Source organism: Pseudophryne corroboree, chromosome 2, assembly GCF_028390025.1.
Source record: "Pseudophryne corroboree isolate aPseCor3 chromosome 2, aPseCor3.hap2, whole genome shotgun sequence".
In the NCBI taxonomy this organism is placed as follows: Eukaryota; Metazoa; Chordata; class Amphibia; order Anura; family Myobatrachidae; genus Pseudophryne; species Pseudophryne corroboree.
In genome coordinates this window covers 613,142,007-613,164,873 of record NC_086445.1, presented here as the reverse complement: position 1 = coordinate 613,164,873, position 22,867 = coordinate 613,142,007, and the positions used below count along the sequence as shown (strand labels likewise).

The 22,867-nt window shown below is 41.7% G+C and overlaps 1 protein-coding gene across 4 annotated transcripts in view; it reads left to right on the top strand.

Annotated features, from left to right (window-relative positions):
* Positions 1 to 22,867, top strand: part of NECTIN3 (nectin cell adhesion molecule 3) — a 408,487-nt gene that overhangs the window by 111,053 nt on the left and 274,567 nt on the right. For all 4 annotated transcript variants that reach the window (XM_063954784.1, XM_063954783.1, XM_063954782.1 and 1 more), the window contains exons 3-4: positions 2,494 to 2,790; positions 12,107 to 12,224. In XM_063954784.1, the coding sequence (XP_063810854.1) occupies positions 2,494 to 2,790; positions 12,107 to 12,224 (415 nt within the window). The remainder of the gene's footprint in view (positions 1 to 2,493; positions 2,791 to 12,106; positions 12,225 to 22,867) is intronic.

The window sequence follows — 22,867 nt, the reverse complement described above, 5'->3', positions numbered from 1 at the left end:
TGTCCTGTCACCGTTTTAGTATGTCCTACCAGCAAAACTGTGTCCGGGCAAGTTAGGATGTGTAGTTCCACGGATTACTTACCCCTGGTATACAAGTAGTACTATCAAATCACAGGACATACAGGTATTGTAAAGCAGATGCTATTTTATACAATATGAGGGAGGTGCAGATGTGGGGTTTAAGCCTGCTAGCAGCTGTATTCTCTGAAACTTGTAACTTAAAAGTTATATGCAGCCAGAGTGATTTTGTACCTGTCACATCCAGCCATTTGTGAGTTGAGCCTATATTCATGGGAATATAGAACGTAGTACATCCCTAATGTCACTAGTACCCAGTGAAATTACAAACAGAGCAATGGTTCACATACAAAATAGCTACCACAGTGCATAGGGCAGTGGTTTCCAAACTTTTTTGAATCACAGCGCCCTAGAATATTAGAATTTTTTCACGGCACCCCTAGGCCAAAAATTTCTTATTGAGAAATTTAGAAATAAATATTACATTAAGTAGATCGCGTTTATATGTCATCCTTAGAGTCAGTTGTGTGGTGAGGGACTAGATTTGCTTCTGTTTGGCCACATATTTTATGACTGACAGCCACCAGCACTGGTTTTGCCTATTATAATGACCATGAATAATTTGAATTGGTCCTGGACCACCAACCCAGGGCACCCCTGCAAGTGTCCCGAGGCACCCCAGGGAGCCACGGCACACAGTTTGGGAACCTCTGGCAAAGGGACAGCTGGGCAGTTGGCTGCTCCTAGAAAGAAGTTAAGGCAGTGGTTCTCAAACTTTGTTTAATCACGGCGCCCTAGAGTATCACAGTTGTTTTCACGGCACCCATAGGCCGACGGTTTCTTATTGATAAATTTAGAAAGATATATTAAATTAAGTACATTTGTGTTTATAAGTCATCCTTAGGATCAGTTATGTGGTGAGGGACAAGATTTGCTGCTGTTTGTCCACATATTCTGTGATTGACAGCCACAGCACTGGTTTTGCCTATTAAATCATTAACCATAAATAATTTGATTTGGCCTTGGACCACCAACCCAGGGCACCCCTGCAAGTGTCCTGAGGCCCCCCAGGGTGCAATGGCACACAGTTTGAGAACCACTGAGTTAAGGGACTGCTTCTGTGCTTTTCAGCAGTAAACACGCCCCTAGGGTGTGGCTATACCCACTTTATAATGTGTGACCTACAGTATGTACCTAATCTGCCCATTCAAATGTTAGGGAACATGAAAGCATATAATTCAGTAAGAAAATTAAAATATGATTACTGTGAAAAAAGAAAAAGAAATTATGATAAATAATGATAATTATATAAAAAATATGAAACTACTGTGCTTTTAATAGGCTTGTGTTTAAATAGATTCAGTAGGATTTATCGTCAGCCAGGCTACCTGCTGCCAATATACCGACAGCTGCATCCTGGCCGCTGGTATGTCGGCAGTGGGGCGAGTGCAAAGAGTCCCCTTGCGGGCTCGCTGCATTCGCCACGCTGCAGGCTATAGGTGTCATGGACACCCACAAGTGGGAATAGCCCTGTAGTGCCGGTATTCCAGCTGGCGGGATCCCGGTGTTGGTATCCTGACCGCCGGGATCGCGACAGCCAGCAAATTATAACATTTAAATTGTGTTGTTTTCCATCTACTAGAACTGTTTACTACTCTTTCAGATTCAAAATAATCATTTCAGTACTCTTATGTTTATGCCTCATCAGTTTGAGCGATCCTGTTTTATAATTCTGCTACAGAAATGACACCCCTCCTGCTTTCTTGCAGTAGGAAGCAGACGTTTTGTTTTGGCAGGTTCAATAAATAATTACAAAGGATAATGTTATTTTTAACACTATTGAACAGGGATGGCACAAAAGCACTTACAGTTTTGTTATCCCAAAGGGAAATCCGATTGCTATAGAACCAGGAAAGAATTTTTAAATAGCTTCCTTTTTTCCTTCCTGTGGATAAGAAAAAAACACTGCACGAGGGTGAACTTGACCATATTAAATGCACAGTTAAGCTACTTTTAATGCATTTTACGGTTACCTGTGTATCACAGTTTAATATTTCAGTAGCCTGTTTTTAGGTTATGTGATACACAGGTAACCGTAAAATGCATTAAAAGTAGCTTAACTGTGCATTTAATATGGTCACGTTCACTCTTGTGCAGTGTTTTTTTTCTTAGCCAGCTTGGTCAGTTTTTTTTTTTATAATGTTACCTTGCTAAGATCTGAAGGCTGATGTCATAAATTGTAATTTTCATGTAGTATCAAGTTCTTCTGTGGTCACTCTGACAACATTGTAATATTGTTGGGTAAAGTCCATTATATCTACAGAGCTATTGTATAAACATGACCGCCGGCATCACGAACGCCAGGATGCTAAATGCATCTCGTGTAAACGATACACTTAGTTTGTTGTGTCGCTTTTTTATCATTATTATTATTATTATTATTATTATTATTATTATTTTTATGTATTTATTTAGTTGAGCCTACTGTGAGTATAAGAAAAGGACCGGAACCATTATTGGATGGTGCAAATGAAACCGTGGCGGCCTACTGTACTGCAGCTACAGGAAAACCTGCTGCAGAAGTGTCCTGGGAGGAGTCACTTGGAAAATCAGAGATAACGTCCACATCTTTTGCAAACAAAACTGTGACTGTGGTAAGCCAATACAGGCTGATCCCAACCAGATTTGCAAGAAGGAGAAACATAACTTGCGTTGTAAAGCACCCTGCTTGGGAGACTGAGATTAGGTATCCTTTTACATTGGATATTCAATGTAAGTAAAATCATTAGATATTTTTTAATATTAGAGACATGTATATAGCAAAACATAACTTTTGCTGCCATGCATATGTTTCGTTGCCTATTGGATGTATTGTTTGCATGTATATGTGCCCCCCCCCTCCCTCCCACCCACTTGTGTTATGGTATTTTTCTCTGTTGGAGTCATAGGAGTGTTCACACTGCTAACATGCAAGACATTCATTCATTCATTTATCATTGTTAAAATTTCAAGTAGAGATGTGCTCAAATATATCTAAAGCATATTCCGTGAGCGGTACAGCCTGTTTTGCATTTACTCGCAGAATTTCATGTGCGTTCACTGGCAGATGTTTGCTCAATATGTTTCCATTCCTGCCCCAAGTGCACTTTTTACATAGACTATATTATCAGCAGGATGGAGATCTATCATTACCCATGGCATTACCCATTGCCAGGACTAGGGAGGCCAATCCCGGGCCATTTTTTCAATCCCGGGTATCGGGATTGAAATGCTCTCCACCTTCCCCTCTAGCCTCCTATGATTTAAGATCAGGATAAAGGTAACTTGGTACGTTTTTGCCAGGTTTTGGGATATCTGCTAAGTTTTGTATGAATTGTAGCCTGAGCATTTTGCTTAAACATGTGCATCAAGGCTCAGGTAGTCAGCAGCGCTCCGGATGCACTCACAGATTGTAATAATGACATTTTGAGCCCTAATGCAGAGTGGGAAGCATGCCTATATCTACCTATATGCATCTATATGTGTAAACCTAGTTTGCTACTAGTCCTCATCGTCAGTGCGGACTTGAACCTAGTCTATACTAGGTTCAGCAGATATACCACCAAACAAGCCTACATTTATTAACATTTCTCTATATAATGGCAGCTTATTGTGCTGCGCACTATAATTGGGGTTCTCTTATGGCTCACATTTGCACAGCCCCACTAAACTTTGCCCATTACAGCCTAGTTTGCTCTTTTTAGTTGTAGATGCGATCTGACGCCGCATCGCTTCTACTTGCGTACGCCTGTTTTTTTAGTATGTAGATTCACCCAATCGGGCCTACATTCAGCTCTGCATCAGTCCCTATGTTGTCTTTACTTAAAACTTTTGCCTTTTTAAACACTCGAGTAAAATTGACATTTATTTGTTTTTACTACTTTTCAATACAATGTATTTAATTGTACACCTCAGAAGATGCCAGTTACACATTACCATACTATTTGCCATGAAACAAATATATGAAGAGTAATTCCCAGGTTACAGCAGGCTTGTCTGAAATCTGAGGCTACTTAAAGCGATACAGTTGCGAAAATAGTGCTGCTTGGATTGCACGCAAATGTAACTTCTGTGACGGTGACAGTTTGAAAGCTGAATTGTTATGGCAAAGCTACAGTTGTTATCCTTGTAGTGTTTCTTCCAGTCTCCATAGCGTGCCATGGGGGTCATTCTGAGTTGATCGTAGCTGTGCTAAATTTAGCACAGCTACGATCAGGCACTCAGACATGCGGGGGGACGCCCAGCACAGGGCTAGTCCGCCCCGCATGTCAGTGCCGCCCCCCGCAGAAGTGAGTAGCTCCCGGCCAGCGCAACTCCTGCGGATGGCCGGGAGAACATCTTCGCTGCCCGGGTCGCAGCGGCTGCAACGGTCCGGCCTCACGTGCATTGGCCGGACCGCGCCCCCTAAACGGCGGCTTCACGCCGCCATCCAGCCACCTCCCGCCCAGCGACCGCTTCTGCCTGTCAATTAGGCAGAGGCGATTGCTGGGCAACGACGGCCTTCGGCTGTCTGGCATGCGTCGGCGCACTGCGGTACTGGCGCATGCGCAGTTCTGACCCAATCGCACCACTGCGAGCAAATGCAGCGTGTGATCGGGTCGGAATGACCCCCATAGTTCGCTGAGTAAAGCAATATATATATATATACAAAAGTACCAAGTGTTACCACAGTGTATAGTTGTTGTAGGACCTGTCCTGCACACAGTGATGCATTCAAGCGAAAATCATGTTGGGAATTCACTTTTGTTTGTCCCATACTATACTTAAAGAATGTGGGCCAGGTTCAGTTAACCTCGGTAGTTTACCACGTAAGGAAAAGGGTTGTAGCCACAGACTGTTACGCTTGGAGATTTCTAATTACAACCCTTATTCCTTGTGCGGTAGCGTGCGTTAACCCATAGGTCTGAGATAAATACCCAGAGCTATGGGTTAATGTGTTTGCAGAAAGAGCAACTTAATGCCGATTTCTGATCGAGCCTCAGCAGGAGGTGAACAGAGATCCATGTTAAGTGCAGCCAGTGTCTGTAATTAAATAGCCCTGGGAACTGCATTGTGGCTAATTCTAAATTCTAGGTAATTGAATTCGGCCCTATGAATGCAAAACTCTGTGACCATCTGTAATATGCTTGCAGCTTGTGTTGGATAATCATGAATTAATAATACATCTAATACCACTTTAAGACCAATACCCCGGGTTCAGCCTGGTATTTTGAACATTTAATGGTTTAAATGCTGGGTTTCAAGCAGTGTTCAGATGAACTTATCCCTTTCACACCACAGGTTATTCCTGGGTCGGCGCCTTTCACACTGGACCCTTGCCTGCAAGTGCATCATTTAAAGTGGATGCTTGGAGATGACGTCATCTTCAAGCACTACTGAGCCGCCAGTCAGCTCAAGTTAGGCATGACCTTGGTCCTGCCTTTCACACCACAGGCTAGCCAAGTCAGTCCCAATTATAACCCTGATGGCGACTAGAGTCAAAATCCAGGGGCACACTACCCGGGTCGACCCTTTCGCACTGATACCTGACTCTGGTTGTCCTGGCAATATCCCTGGTCAGAGGTGCAGTGTGCGGTATAAGGGTAATGTCAGCAGCCCCGTAAAGTACAAGGAAAATCATTTTCCATGAGTTACAAAAAGAAAATGCTTATTGAATTATTTGAAAAGGTTAGAAACCACTGCGTGTTGCTGATGTTTTCACAGATGACCGATCTTTTGCTACTGCGTATGCACAAATAGCCTCAGAAACCCATACTGCACATGTGCCAGTACACACGATTGCATACTTAAGAGCAGGTATATGGGAAGACCATGCAAGGAATTTGTGAATACGGCTGGAGACTGATTGGTCAACAAAAATAAACACAAAGGAGGCTATGTTGTGGGCATGTAATGGGAGAGTGTCATGTGCGGGCTTCTGCAGGCAGCTGCGTTCCCTCTCGCAGTACCGCAGCCACTGTGGTCCTATTTGTTGAGAGTTAAGATGGGAAGACACTACGCCGACAGATCGGATGTATTGTGCCTGATGTCACAACTGGGCATGCATTCACATGTGCCGGCCCAGTTGCAAGAAGTGCACCATTATACAGTATCTGCAAATACATTGACGATCATCTGCTGTGTGGCAGACATATCAAGGCGCTACACATCCCAGTATTTCGCCCAGTGTGTACCCAGCATTACGGACTTCTATCTGCGTGACCCGGAACTTACACGAGTCACCAATGTTTACCGATGTTACACCAATGTTGTAGTGTGCTCGGTGTATCTGGCAGATCTGCACAATACTCCGATAAGTAATGTGGGAGTATTCCGTTTTACACAGTCCATCTCACACTCATACACTCTGACACTGCTTAGAATAGTATTTTCAAATCTTAGCACTTTTTCTGCATATGTGATCGCCTTTGCGGCAGCATTACCCTTGATATCTGAAATTAAAAGACTGCTGGAATAAGTTCAGTGAACAGGAAATCCGATGGTTTTATGTCACAGTGCAGCAAAAACAAGAACTTACAACAACACATTATGATGGTGAAATATATATATTTGCTTTGCACTTTCTGTAATCAGGTGTAGTCTGATAAATGACTACCTACAATCAGTAATTCCTGGATTCCCTCCTTATTTGGTAAAATGGGATAAAGGAAATGTTCCTTCAGGTTTTCCTGGAGTCAGACAAAATCTATAAATGGAAGTGTCTGTGACTATATATTTATACATTTCTGCAAGCCCTGGTGTACTGCTCATATTTTCATGTTAAACTGATAATATTCTCTGTAAATGGCTGCATAATATGTAGTTGCTATATAAATAAATACAAATATTCCCCTTAATTGCAACAGTTTACTAACAGGCAGTTGTTGCTTGCCTGTATTAAGCAAGCAGCTGTATTGTCAATGCCTCTACCTAAGTGAATTGTAGATCATGGATGAGTTGTGTTGACAATCTATCCACTCAGTGCTTCTCAAACTCTGTTCTGAAGACACATTAACAGTACAGGTTGTAAGGCCATCCATGCTGGAGCACAGGTGGGACACCTCCTCTGTGCCCTGCTACCTTTTTCCCTTTCCCCACATCACCTAGGAAACCTAATTTCTGCACTGGCACTTTTTTTCCATCTCCATTCAACCCTTGGCCCCCTCCTCTGTGCTCCAATGATGTTCACTCTCCTCCTCCTGCTCCTCCTCCTCTTCCCACTCTCACATTGGACCCCTCCATTCTGTCAAAGCACCTTGTCCTCTCTCCTTCTTTTCTTACTCCCCCCCCCCCCCTCGGTCTCTCCCCCCCCCCCCCACCCCCTCTCGCTCTCTCTCTCTCTCTGCTCTCCTGCTCCTAGCAGAAACTCTTGTGTGTAGCTGCTATACATACATAACGGGGATTATAATATAGAAAATAGTTCTATTGGCTTCTCAATAAGATTTTGTGCCATGGTTATATTCTTCCTATTGCCAATATTGTTTTAACCTAAAGTGCTAGAATTAAAGCCAAATAAAGATACAGGGCCTCATGTAAAGTGGAAGGCAATGTGTCCCGACAGTCATGGCCAACACAGGGGCCGTTTCAGTGTAGCAGCTGCACAGGGGCGCCACCCCGTAGGGGACGCCTTGTGGCCACCGCCGGGATAATGTCGCAGCACCCAGGAGTATACTGATCACATCCAGCAGCATTGGGAAAACACAGACAGCAGCTGATATGGAGGAAATCCGGATTGGGAATACGAGAAAACTCTGCAACAATTGCCCCATGTGCCCTGTGCAAGCTCTCGGGTGGCATCACACCTTTCCCACAGCTCTCCACTACTGCCTGTGCTTGCAGGCATTTGCTCTGAGTGATCCTGACTGGCTGGTGATCTGTGCACACAAGCCTTGTCTAACAAACATCAGTTCTTCAAATGTACTCTGAGGGAATGAGCTGGATTATTTCATTGCACCTTCTTTTGTTTGTAAGGGACTGGGGTAATGATCTAAGGAAGCTCCACTATCCAATCTAAAACCTTATTTTCTGCATCCACCCTTGTTGTGTGGCTACAGATGCAATCCCTACTCTAGTAGGCTGGCTGTATTTGTAGTGTGTTATCGGAGCAGGGAAAGCAGGATCTGCATTGTGATTCAGTACTGTACACATTGTGCAGGTACCGAACCCATTGCGCATTTTTACAGTGGGGGCATATTATTATTAAATTAAGCACTACTGTGGGGGCATATTGGTAACTGGAGCACTACTGTGGGGGCATATTGGTAACTGGAGCACTAGTGTGAGTCATTGTAATATTTTGCTTGTATAAACGGGGAAGGGATGGTGATTCTCCAAAAATTGTTTTACAGGTTGCAGTTAGACCTGGGGCCATCCCTGATGAAAGCACACATATCTGTGAGCTGCAATAATTATGTTACTATCGAAAAAGAAAAAGAGGTAGCATTGTGGTGCACAAAGTCAAATGGCTATAATAACTATTGAATCATGAATTAAAACGTAACTTTTATTAAACTGTTTGTAAATAAACTCCCCACCTATCTAAAAAGCGAAATATTTAAAAAGATAGAGAATAGTAGGAAATAAAGTATTAAAATCTAGCGCTGGGGCACTTGATATGACTCCTATTAATGCTCAATAAGCGATCCAAATATCGGTGATAATATTGTGTCAGCTCCATGATTAAGCTACGGGCGAAATGCGCATTGGAGTAATGCGTGGTGGCCCGAGATATGCTCCTATGTTATTGTGTTAATTATAAGTGTTTGTGTAATTAAAAGTGATCAGACTGAGGGCGCAAGTGTGCATGAAAAATAACTATGTCTCCCTGAACACGAGATACAAGACACCTCTAGTCTCGTATATGAGGAGAGACTTATAACAGACTATAACACCGTGTAGACCAGGACTACTAAATGCCGTTTATTGAGTACGGCTTATGTGAATCTAGCTGACTGTTGCTAGTCCAATTTATAAAGAAACACGGGTTCAGGGCGAGGGCATATGTTTATATGTTTATATGATATAATACTGCTCTCAATGCGAAAATCTTGCTGACTGTGAGAAAACTACTATTCATAGTATCAGGTACCTTGATTCAACAGTACTAACGTGAACCTAATCTATCCCAGGCATAAGGGAATTGGTAATTGATTATTGCTTATACAGCTCAACGATTCATGTGTAGTGGAAATAAAATCATGTTTTAATGGTGACGGAATCAGACGGCTCACCACACACTCTGAAGAGAAATTAATGATACTTACTATCTGCACTAATACTTCAGTGTGATATGTAGAATAGAGATTTAAGGAGTACAAAGAGAAAAAACACAATTAATTTAGTCATCATTATTCTAACATTATTACTCTGTCATATTCCACGAACTTAATCACCAGAATCCCACATTAGTTCACTCTGCTAGACGTACAATGAATATAGTTATCCAAGTATTGTGAATAATCATAATCACAGATGACGTTCTGTATCACAGCAGCTTAAAGACAATAGAGCACACAGCCCATTTGTTATATTTGCTACAGTGATCTAGCCTATCATTCCCTGACAGAGGATAATACAGTCTGTTACATTTTTTGCAACAGTGTTTGAGGGAGACATAGTATCTCATCCCACTACCTAGGGATTAATAAACACTTGAAAATCCATCTCCACTCATGAATCACTCCCAAAGTAAAGGATAATATGGACTAAATATATGAGGAGTGCTTCTCACTGTTATTTCTGCTGGTGTTAACCAGTGAACCACTGTGTAATATATACAGTGGTGACAATTTACACATCACGACACAATATTATCACCGATATTTGGATCGCTTATTGAGCATTAATAGGAGTCATATCAAGTGCCCCAGCGCTAGATTTTAATACTTTATTTCCTACTATTCTCTATCTTTTTAAATATTTCGCTTTTTAGATAGGTGGGGAGTTTATTTACAAACAGTTTAATAAAAGTTACGTTTTAATTCATGATTCAATAGTTATTATAGCCATTTGACTTTGTGCCCCACAATGCTACCTCTTTTTCTTTTTCTTTTTTGATAGTAACATAGGTATCTTAGGTAGCAGGTGGCACATCCCCTATAAATATACACAGAATTTAAAACTGACATGTTACATGGGGATTAAGTCTTATACCGGTGCGGAAACACTTGTTTTTGTTTTGTAGCTGCAATAATTACACTGTTATGCACCTCATCATCAGCATGGATGTTTGGTGTAGGTATAAAGCACAAGTGAGAGAGATGGCTCCTAATGCAGTAGGTGAATCTGCAGATTCATCCACCTTTAATCGTGTCGCAGTTATGGGAACATGCCCTTGCTGTGCTCCGCCTACGCTTGCCTGCTTCTTCCCTTGTCCATTCCTTACTCTCTAAAAAAAAAAAAAAAACCACACAACAGGTGACCCGACAACCGGCAAATTGACTGCCTCCCGTGAGATGGTGATTCCCCAAAGTGGCCCAGCCAGAGCTATCCAAGGAGCACCATGCCCCAGAAGTTCACACCTCAACTGACTTTATATAATTATTATGATCTTAACTGTAGCTTTTGTGCAGTCCGCATGCACTAGTTCCCTCTTTAAAATCCTCTGAAGCTTTTAAATAAGGGCCTAACACACGCTGACTACAGACAAGTTTATAATTGTATAGCAAGTCCATTGATGCGGGCCAGGTCCCGCAAGACTCTGCTAGCCTCTGATGTCTTTTTTGATGAAAATGGTCTTTATCACGACACATCTATATACGGAGTGCGGCAATGCAGCGGCCATGGCTTTTTTCCAATACAAGTTCCATTGTGCTCTGTATACAGACACAATATACAAGTGTTGCATATCAAATCAGCACAGTCTCCTGGTGAGTCCTAGTCGCATTGCATTGTAACTAAGATGCATATTTGCCCCCCAAAAAATTGCCCGATGCTAGCAGAATTGCACTGGACCTGACTGCTCACTTGCACCAGGCATCTCACTCTGGGATAGATGAGAGCAGTGCCATTATAGGGGAGAAGTGGTATCAGCGCCATTATGTGCACTGATACTGCTTCTTCCCCATATATGAATGAGGGGATGCGTTTTACATGACAAGGGCGCCATACTAGAGATGCTAGAGCTACAAGAAAGCATACCGATATGCTGGGCAGTGTATCTGACACCTGCAGCTATCAATTTCCACAGCTGCAGGTGTCATTGCTCCATGACCACAGTAGGGTCAGCGCTGTCCCTGACTGTGGCGGCTGCCAGCTCCACGTAAGATCTCGTGATTGTTGCATGCTCTGTGAGCCAGCCGGAAGGAGAGACACCGTTCATCAGTGGGCCCTAGCAGGTATTTCTGGAGGGGGGAGTTCTCATGTTAATACATCTTGTTGCTGCTGCTTCACCTCGGTAAAGGGGTGAAGCAGGAAGTGATATACTCGTGTGATGCAGGTATAATACATCTACCCCTCTGTGTGGCGTATTGAGGCTAGATATATGAGGACACATCTGTATATTGTGCATGAAATAATACTTTAAGAAAAGAAAAAAATACACAGTATACACAGGAGAACAGTGTGCTGCCTGCATTTCTCCTGGCGGGCTGCTTTTCTTTGCTACTGCCGGGAATACACTGGGGGCAGAGGAGCTGTGTGGATTCATTTACCTGGCAGTTGCTCCTTTCTGCAGCTGCCAGGTATATACGGAAGACAGCATGCATTCTGTTTTACATTAACCTGGCATCTGCTCCTTTCTGCAGCCGCCACTGGTGATCAGCAGACACTGGGAGGGATCCAAGGATGGCATCTAATGGAAGGCAGGTGATCACTGGGTGTTTCGGAATGGTCATATCCGTTGCGAACATGTCAGGGAAAACTCAGCTAAGCAAGTGGTTAATGTAAGTTTATAGTAATAGTGGAGACCTAGCCAAAGAGTAACTGGGCAGTGTTTGGAATATGTTTTCTCCATGATAGCTCCAGCGTAATGAAGAAGCCATATTTATGGATATGTGCATAGTCTGTGACGACACAGAGCATGGCACATTCTGGGCACAGCATTAATCTCAAGTTCTTATTTATTTTCTAGATGCTCCTGAAGTTTCAATAACTGGCTACGACGGCAATTGGTTTGTTGGAAGAAAAAATGTCCTACTCAAGTGTAATGCTGATGCTAATCCATATCCCACAGAAATAAAATGGACCAGGTGACCTCATTTCTTGCATATGGGTAGAAATATATTTTACATTATGTTCTTACCTGACAGACATTAAATAAATTGATGGTTCTTGCGATGACTTGTATATGCAATCATATCCATAAAATGGGGCACTTTAAAAATCAGGTTGTTGTATATATCTTTCAAAAGGTAAACGAAAAAGAATTATTCTTCTACAGGATTGGATCCTCCACCCTTATTTAGTAGAAGTACTGTTCTCCCTAGCCCTGGGACCCTGCTGTTCTGTATATACTGACCCCTGGCACTGTGCTTTGTAGTGCTCGCCAGGCATAAGACTATGTGGTTGGTTGGAAGATTGGGGCAGTCTCTTAAATTGCTATCCATTTCCACTCTTCATCACCAGATTTCTGAGCACTTTCATGTTCAATGAAAGGGTTAAATATATTTTATTAAGATGCTAAGTTATACTTAACAAAAATTTCTACTTTGATAGAATACATGGGAGTAGCACTCCTGTCGCCATGTGTGGTGTTTTTTGCGCCTTGCAGACTTGTTCTTTCTGCCCTTTATGTATTTTGTCGGTGCAATGTCACAATAGCTCCATTAACACCTATGAATTACTTGACACCCCCCCCCATCCTTCTCCTAGAGATGGCTACAAGCAACTCTGTTTCCTGGGTCACATGGTTCTTCTTACAGCCCCAGACACTATCTGATTGTGTATCTCACGCTAACATATCCCCATGCCCTCTGTAAAGAGCCTGTGCCCAGCATACGTTTGTAACCACCATGTACAGCTATATGCACACGGCTTGTCTCCAGCATTCTAGCCTTATGTGTGCTACAGTCCTTTGCTGTCACTCTTGGTGCATATTTTCATGGACTCCCTACATTTCCATCCCTTTCTTTGTGGTGATTAGAGTTGTCTGCACATTGGCAGTGATGTAGATGAATCTGGAGCAAGTGTACAACTATTTTATCATCTGTTAGAACACAGGTTCTCAAACTCCTCACACAGTTCATGTTACTCAGGTCTCCTCACAGAATCGCAAGTGAAATAATGAGCTCCTCCTGTGGTCTTTTAAAATCTGCCAGTGAGTAATTAATACACCTGTGCACCTGCTGGGTTACCTGAATGTGCACTGTGTGGCATCCTGAGGACAGAGATTGAGAACCCGTGCATTAGAAAATGGCACACATCTTTCATAGGGGTGAATGTGCGCCTGTGTAAACATTTTTCAGAGATGTATAAAATGCATCTCAAGGAAGCATGCTTACCTTTGCATCTGCACACTTGTGTACTGCATTGCAGATGATCACCTTTGGTCTGTCTGTCCAAGCATAAGCTGCTACAAGGGTCATATACAGTTGCAAGAAAAAGTATGTCAACCCTTTGGAATTTCCTGGATTTGTGCATAAATTGGTCATAAAATGTGTTCTGAACTTCATCTAAGTCACAACAATAGACACGCACAGTCTGCTGAAACTAATACCACACAAACAATTATATGTTCTCATGTTTTTATTGAACACACCATGTAAACATTCACAGTGCAGGGTGGACAAAGTATGTGAACCCTTGGATTTAATAACTGGTTGACCCTCCTCTGGCAGCAATAACCTTAACCAAACGTTTCCTATAGTTGCATATCAGTCCTGCACAACGGTCGGGAATTTTGGACCATTACTCGTTACAAAACTGTTTCAGTTCAGCAATATTCTCGGGTTGTCTGGTGTGAATCGCTCTCTTGAGGTCATGCCACAGAATCTCAATCAGGTTGAGGTCAGGACTCTGACAGGGCCACTCCAGAGGGCGTATTTTCTTCTGTTGAAGCCATTGTTGTTGATCTACTTCTGTGCTTTGGATCATTGTCCTGTTGCATCACCCATCTTCTGTTAAGTTTCAATTGGTGGACAGATGGCCTTAAGTTCTCCTGCAAAATGTCTTCATAAACTTGGGAATTCATTTTTTCCGTCGATGAAAGCAATCTGTCCAGGCCCTGAGGCAGCAAAGCAGCCCCAAACCATGATGCCTCCTCCACCATACTTCACAGTTGGGATGAGGTATTGATGTTGGTGTGCTGTGCCTTTTTTTCTCCACACATAGTGTTGTGTGTTCCTTCCAAACAACTCAACTTTGGTTTCATCTGTCCACAGAATATTTTGCCAGTAGTGCTGTGGAACATTCAGGTGCTCTTTTGCAAACTTCAAACGTGCAGCAATGGTTTTTTTGGACAGCAGTGGCTTCCTTCGTGGTATCCTCCCATGAACTCAATTCTTGTTGAGTGTTTTACGTATGGTAGATTCGTCAACAGAGATGTTAGCATGTGCCAGAGATTTCTGTAAGTCTTTAGCTGACACTCTAGGATTCTTCTTCACCTCATTGAGCATTCTGCGCTGTGCTCTTGCAGTCATCTTTACAGTATGCCCACTCTTAGGGAGAGTAGCAATAGTGCTGAACATTCTCCATTTACAGATAATTTGTCTTACTGTGGACTGATGAACATCAAGGCTTTTAGAGATACTTTTGTAACCCTTTCCAGCTTTATGCAAGTTAACAATTCTTAATCATAGGTCTTCTGAGAGCTATTTTCTGCAAGGCATGGTTCACATCAGGCAATGCTTCTTGAGAATTGCAAACTCAAAACTGGTGTGTGTTTCTTATAGGGCAGGGCAGCTTTAACCAACACCTCCAATCTCTACTCATTGATTGGACTCCAGGTTGGCTGACTCCTGACTCAAATTAGCTCTTGGAAAAGTAATTAGCCTAGGTGTTCACATACTTTGTCCACCCTGCACTGTGAATGTTTACATGGTGTGTTCAATAACAACATGAGAACATATAATTGTTTGTGTGGTATTAGTTTCAGCAGACTGTGTCTGTCTATTGTTGTGACTTAGATGAATATCAGAACACATTTTATGACCAATTTATGCACAAATCCAGGAAATTCCAAAGGGTTCACATACTTTTTCTTGCAACTGTATGTGTAGCTCAAAATGCTGCAGCAAGTTATGGTCAGCATGGCCAACTTTATACAAGATACATATTTACACACCACAATGCACTTTTTATCCAATTCTAATGCTTCTTATGGGCCCTACACACATACCGATCCACCACCGAGCTGCCCGATGGGCGACCCCGGCGGCGGGGGGAAAGTGACAAGGGGTAGTGAAGTTTCTTCACTCCCCCCGTCACCCGGCTCCATAGCACTGCACGCTAATATGGACAATCTCGTCCATATTGGCCTGCATGCATAAGCAACGGGGCACCAACGATTAACGAGCGCAGGGCCGCGCATCTTTAATCGTTGGTGCCTACACACAGAACGATATGAACGAGTTCTCGTTCATTTATGAACGAGATCATTCATATCGTTCTGTTTTATCTGCCAGTGTGTAGGGCCCTTTACACACTGCAGTAATTGGATCAATCGGCCAGTTCTTGTCTGGTCTGTCCGATTATTGCAAAGTGTATGCACAGCACTCGGAGCGGTTGTTCCTAAACCTGACAGATTGGCTTCCAACAACAATCCAATGTCATGCAATGTATGCGGTGTGTACAAAGTCTGACAAAACATTATCTCAACAATCTCTAGGGGAATAATAAATCATTCTTATAGGACCGATACTGTTTATTGTGTATACAGGAAATCGGATGTTCTCTAAATCGTTGCAGCTGCAACAAAATGTCCCCTCCTAATTGATACTGACATCTGACGCTTAATTTAACACTTATAAAGAATATTTGTAGTGATAATGGCACAGTTTTATTATTCTATATAAATGAAATAAATATATATATATATATATATATATATATAGAGTTCTTATCAGCGGCACACAGGACACAATCACAGAAGCCTTAAATAATGGTCAACGTTTCAAACCTTTACTGGTTTTTCGTCAGGATACAAATAGTACATAAAAACAAGTGACTTACCTATATACCCGCCACCATACACGTGTGGGACCCGCTCTCCGGCGCCAGATGCAGCTTCCGGGTTCGGGCGCCCGCTCATGACGTCAACGCACGTCCGTGCGTTTGTTGTCATGGTAATTTAAAACACCACTGTGACAGGACACTGAAATACATGTACCAAGTGAAACATAGATCAATCGATCACAAGACACAAAGAATAGTTATACACAATATACTGGTTGTTTTACAAAAGACAGTATAGAGTACAGGAAGCGCTAATCAAGTTCATAGTTGCTAGGGTTATTATATTTCCAAGGTTACTATCAATAGATATAAATTAAAACCGTCACTATATTAAATTAAGTTAATTCAAGTAAAGCAAGCCAATGGTAACATCTCATTAAGCCCCCTGGGTGCTATCACATCTAATTTATTGATCCAGAAGGATTCTTTCCTCAGGAGCAATTTACCCCGATCACCTCCTCTACGTAGAGGGGGGACATGATCTATCATGCGATATTTCAGGCTCGTTAGGCTATGTTTAGCCTCAACGAAATGTCTCGCCACTGGTTGATCTTTGGTCCCACCTGCTAGAGCTGCCCTAATTGCCGACCTGTGAAGGGTCATGCGCTCCTTAAATTTCCTGATAGTTTTGCCTATGTATGATAGCCCACAAGGGCAAATTAATTGATAGATTACATAGGTACTCTCACACGTTAGGCGATGTCTAATATAATATTTTTTACCAGAATGTGGGTGACAAAATGAATCACCTGTCAGTAAAAAACCACATGTGGTGCAGGTGCACTTGAAGCAACCGTTTTTGGTCTGGGGTAAAAAAGTTTTTACATTGCTAGATATTGTGCCGGGTAAATCTGTCTTCACGAGGATGTCTCTAAGATTACTCCCACGTGAATAACAATGCATGAGAGAGTGATCAGAGATTCCCAAGTCACGGTCACTATTAACTATCGTCCATAGTTTGCTGGAAGTTTTTTTGGTGATACCAGATCCTTCATTGAACCTGTTAACCCATGTTATTTTATTAGATCTAATTTGGGACTCTTTCTTTTTAAGTAGATCAACTCTATCAAACGAAAGAACCTTATTTTTTGTATCTACCAAGAACTTCCGTTTATATCCTCGAGCAGAACATTTGTCGATAAATGAATCGATCTGAGCTATAGCAGATTCCCGGTTAGAATTAATTCTATAGATGCGAATCATCTGGGAATAGGGAAGACCCATTTTCAATGATCTAGGATGACAGCTACTGTAATGTAGCATCGAATTCCGATCAGTGTCTTTAACAAACACTGTAGTAGAGATTTTATCACCCAGCTTACCAATAGATACATCCAGAAAATTAATATTAGACTGACTCATGGTGTAGGTAAATTTTACTGGGGAACCGCTACTATTGTGATCTTCCATAACCCTTACAAATTCCTCTCTGGTACCACTCCAAAAAATCAATAGGTCGTCTATAAAACGAGTATAGAAGAACATTTTGGACTTGATTGCAATATCCTGAAAGAAAATCTGATCCTCTATGGAAAACATGTAGGTATTTGCATACGCCGGAGCCATGGCAGAACCCATGGCACACCCGGTTGTCTGCAAATAATACCTACCCTCTACCATAAAGAAATTCTTAGTCAACAATATTTCAAGAAGATTAATTATAATATCAATGTGAGCAATATCCAGAGCACCATCCCTGCTTAGTAAACCCCTAGTGGCGGTTAAACCATCACTGTGCGGTATAACTGTATATAAGCTTGATACATCCGCCGTAATAAGCCACAATTCATCTGGAAGAGATGGTAATGACTGAAGTTTGTTCAGCAGGGATGTTGTATCTAGAAGAAAGTGCTCATGTTTTTGTACAATTGACTGCAATATGGAATCAACAAATACAGCAGAAGGTTGAAACAAGGAACCACGAGCTGAGATGATGGGGCGACCTGGCGGGGGATTGATACCCTTATGTATTTTAGGTAACGTATACATAATAGGTGTAATAGGGAATTCAGGAATCATAACCTCCATCATCTCAGACGTGATAAGCTTAGAATCGCATGCCCAGAGTAAAACCTGCGTCAATTCTCTTTTAAATGCAGCAGTCGGATCACCCCTGAGTTTGACATAAACATGCTGATCATTTAGGTGTCTATATAACTCCTTTCTATAATCATCAAGGTCTTGCAACACAATACCACCGCCCTTGTCCGCTGAGCGGATAATTAATTCTTTATTATCTGATAAAGTGCGGAGTGCAAATTGCTGCTCTTTGGTAAGATTATTGTGATAAGGCACTTTAGTTAAATTTTCTGCTGACTCTAAGTCCAATAATCTCATAAATGTTCGAATAGACGCATTGGATGAATTCGGTTCAAATTATGATTTCTTGCGAAATTGTTTCAATTTTTCTGGAAAAACAAGGTGAGTATCCTCATGCTTGGTCACTACACTTTTATTTTTGTTGAAAAATTCTTTCAATTTCAAACTTCGCTGCAGCTGGTATTTCTCAGCCTTCCACCTTAAATCATCAAACGGGACAGACGGGATAAAGGATAAGCCTTTTATCAGAACCTGTTTCTCAACATCACTAAGAACATACGACGACAAGTTGAAGATCATTTCTTCTTGTTTTTGACGGCTGGAGGCTTGTTTCCACTCACTACTTCTTCGCCCTTGTCCACCCCGTCGGTTGAATCTCCTATGCCTGCCTTGGTTCGGGTTGTTACCCCTAAAGGGATTTTCTGTCCACGTCTTCTTGAGGTAGATGGTCTTGGTGCATCCGAGTCACTCCTAGATGAACCAGGGTCATTGGAGGAATCCGTGTCTAATTTTTCAGGGAATCTGTTCCTCCTAAAGAATGTTTTTTTCCGCTCATTTCTATTAGCATTAGGACCTCTACCACCAGAAAGCCATTGGTAAACCTGGTGATTTTCATAGTCCTGTTTGACTTTATTGAGCTTTTCCCTTTTAAATTTGATCAGATCTTTTTTGTGTAGTGCTACTTGTTGGTTTAATTTATTGATCCAGTCCTGGTCTTTTTCTGACTGTAATGTCTCTAAGTGGAGATCCTCATACGCGGAAATTTTCTCTTTTAAACGTGATTCCTCCTTTTTTGATTGATCTATAACTAAAAGTATCAGGTCAAATGAGCATTTGTTCATAATTCCCGTCCACTTCTGGCAAAAAGTGGGATCATATCTGCCTATGGTCGGGCAGTTTTTTATACGGAACCCCCGTGGGATCTGCTTAGATCTAAAATAGTCACTTAAACATACTGCATGCAAGTGGAAATCTTGTTTTTCCAGAAAAATTGAAACAATTTCGCAAGAAATCATAATTTGAACCGAATTCATCCAATGCGTCTATTCGAACATTTATGAGATTATTGGACTTAGAGTCAGCAGAAAATTTAACTAAAGTGCCTTATCACAATAATCTTACCAAAGAGCAGCAATTTGCACTCCGCACTTTATCAGATAATAAAGAATTAATTATCCGCTCAGCGGACAAGGGCGGTGGTATTGTGTTGCAAGACCTTGATGATTATAGAAAGGAGTTATATAGACACCTAAATGATCAGCATGTTTATGTCAAACTCAGGGGTGATCCGACTGCTGCATTTAAAAGAGAATTGACGCAGGTTTTACTCTGGGCATGTGATTCTAAGCTTATCACGTCTGAGATGATGGAGGTTATGATTCCTGAATTCCCTATTACACCTATTATGTATACGTTACCTAAAATACATAAGGGTATCAATCCCCCGCCAGGTCGCCCCATCATCTCAGCTCGTGGTTCCTTGTTTCAACCTTCTGCTGTATTTGTTGATTCCATATTGCAGTCAATTGTACAAAAACATGAGCACTTTCTTCTAGATACAACATCCCTGCTGAACAAACTTCAGTCATTACCATCTCTTCCAGATGAATTGTGGCTTATTACGGCGGATGTATCAAGCTTATATACAGTTATACCGCACAGTGATGGTTTAACCGCCACTAGGGGTTTACTAAGCAGGGATGGTGCTCTGGATATTGCTCACATTGATATTATAATTAATCTTCTTGAAATATTGTTGACTAAGAATTTCTTTATGGTAGAGGGTAGGTATTATTTGCAGACAACCGGGTGTGCCATGGGTTCTGCCATGGCTCCGGCGTATGCAAATACCTACATGTTTTCCATAGAGGATCAGATTTTCTTTCAGGATATTGCAATCAAGTCCAAAATGTTCTTCTATACTCGTTTTATAGACGACCTATTGATTTTTTGGAGTGGTACCAGAGAGGAATTTGTAAGGGTTATGGAAGATCACAATAGTAGCGGTTCCCCAGTAAAATTTACCTACACCATGAGTCAGTCTAATATTAATTTTCTGGATGTATCTATTGGTAAGCTGGGTGATAAAATCTCTACTACAGTGTTTGTTAAAGACACTGATCGGAATTCGATGCTACATTACAGTAGCTGTCATCCTAGATCATTGAAAATGGGTCTTCCCTATTCCCAGATGATTCGCATCTATAGAATTAATTCTAACCGGGAATCTGCTATAGCTCAGATCGATTCATTTATCGACAAATGTTCTGCTCGAGGATATAAACGGAAGTTCTTGGTAGATACAAAAAATAAGGTTCTTTCGTTTGATAGAGTTGATCTACTTAAAGAAAGAGTCCCAAAATAGATCTAATAAAATAACATGGGTTAACAGGTTCAATGAAGGATCTGGTATCACCAAAAAAACTTCCAGCAAACTATGGACGATAGTTAATAGTGACCGTGACTTGGGAATCTCTGATCACTCTCTCATGCATTGTTATTCACGTGGGAGTAATCTTAGAGACATCCTCGTGAAGACAGATTTACCCGGCACAATATCTAGCAATGTAAAAACTTTTTTACCCCAGACCAAAAACGGTTGCTTCAAGTGCACCTGCACCACATGTGGTTTTTTACTGACAGGTGATTCATTTTGTCACCCACATTCTGGTAAAAAATATTATATTAGACATCGCCTAACGTGTGAGAGTACCTATGTAATCTATCAATTAATTTGCCCTTGTGGGCTATCATACATAGGCAAAACTATCAGGAAATTTAAGGAGCGCATGACCCTTCACAGGTCGGCAATTAGGGCAGCTCTAGCAGGTGGGACCAAAGATCAACCAGTGGCGAGACATTTCGTTGAGGCTAAACATAGCCTAACGAGCCTGAAATATCGCATGATAGATCATGTCCCCCCTCTACGTAGAGGAGGTGACCGGGGTAAATTGCTCCTGAGGAAAGAATCCTTCTGGATCAATAAATTAGATGTGATAGCACCCAGGGGGCTTAATGAGATGTTACCATTGGCTTGCTTTACTTGAATTAACTTAATTTAATATAGTGACGGTTTTAATTTATATCTATTGATAGTAACCTTGGAAATATAATAACCCTAGCAACTATGAACTTGATTAGCGCTTCCTGTACTCTATACTGTCTTTTGTAAAACAACCAGTATATTGTGTATAACTATTCTTTGTGTCTTGTGATCGATTGATCTATGTTTCACTTGGTACATGTATTTCAGTGTCCTGTCACAGTGGTGTTTTAAATTACCATGACAACAAACGCACGGACGTGCGTTGACGTCATGAGCGGGCGCCCGAACCCGGAAGCTGCATCTGGCGCCGGAGAGCGGGTCCCACACGTGTATGGTGGCGGGTATATAGGTAAGTCACTTGTTTTTATGTACTATTTGTATCCTGACGAAAAACCAGTAAAGGTTTGAAACGTTGACCATTATTTAAGGCTTCTGTGATTGTGTCCTGTGTGCCGCTGATAAGAACTCTATATGCACTGCTGCAATGCAGTTATGAGGGCACCGGACCAAGTTCTGTCCGTTAATGGGAGTGCCGAGTCTTTGCTGGACTATATATATATATATATATATATATATATATATATATATATATATATATATATATAGGACTGTAATTTTCACCAAAACATATTTTGTAATTAGATAATTTTTAAAAAGTAGATGTGCTCATATTAAGACTGCCTTAATTGTGTTAATTTCTATTGAGAGATTGCTAATTCTGAATTTTTAAAAATAGTAAACCTTGTGGGGAGGAGAAATCAAATCTTGGAGAGAGATAAACTACCAACCAGTCAGCTCCTCTCATTTTAAAGGATGGTACTTTACTACTCTCCACTTTATCTCTCGCCAAGATTTGATAAATCTCCCCCTGCGAAACAAGTGACTTTTGTTATAGTTATAAACGGGGAAATTGTCTTATTCATGATTATTTTTTCACAATCCAAAGTGGAACACTGCATCATATTACATTTCAACATGAAATTTGAAGTGTATGTTGTTAGGCTGTGACAGTGTTTTAATTAAATTTCTGCTGCGGGGTACACTGGGCTCCACAAGGATTGGACAATGGGGTGTAGAGTAGGATCTTGATCCGAGGCACCAACAGGCTCAAAGCTTTGACTGTACCCAGAATGCACAGCGCCGCCTCCTCTATAACCCTGCCTCCCTGCACAGGAGCTCAGTTTTGTATGTTGGTGCTGCAGTAAGCAGGCACTTAACAGAGGGACTGCTCCGAGCAGCCCTAAGAAAAGCTTTTTATGAGGTAAAAAGTGAAGACTTCAAGGGCAGCAGTGGTGGTAAATGTCATGTGACATTCACTGCTGCAGCTCCAGCTCTCCCCAGCGGCGCTGTACACTC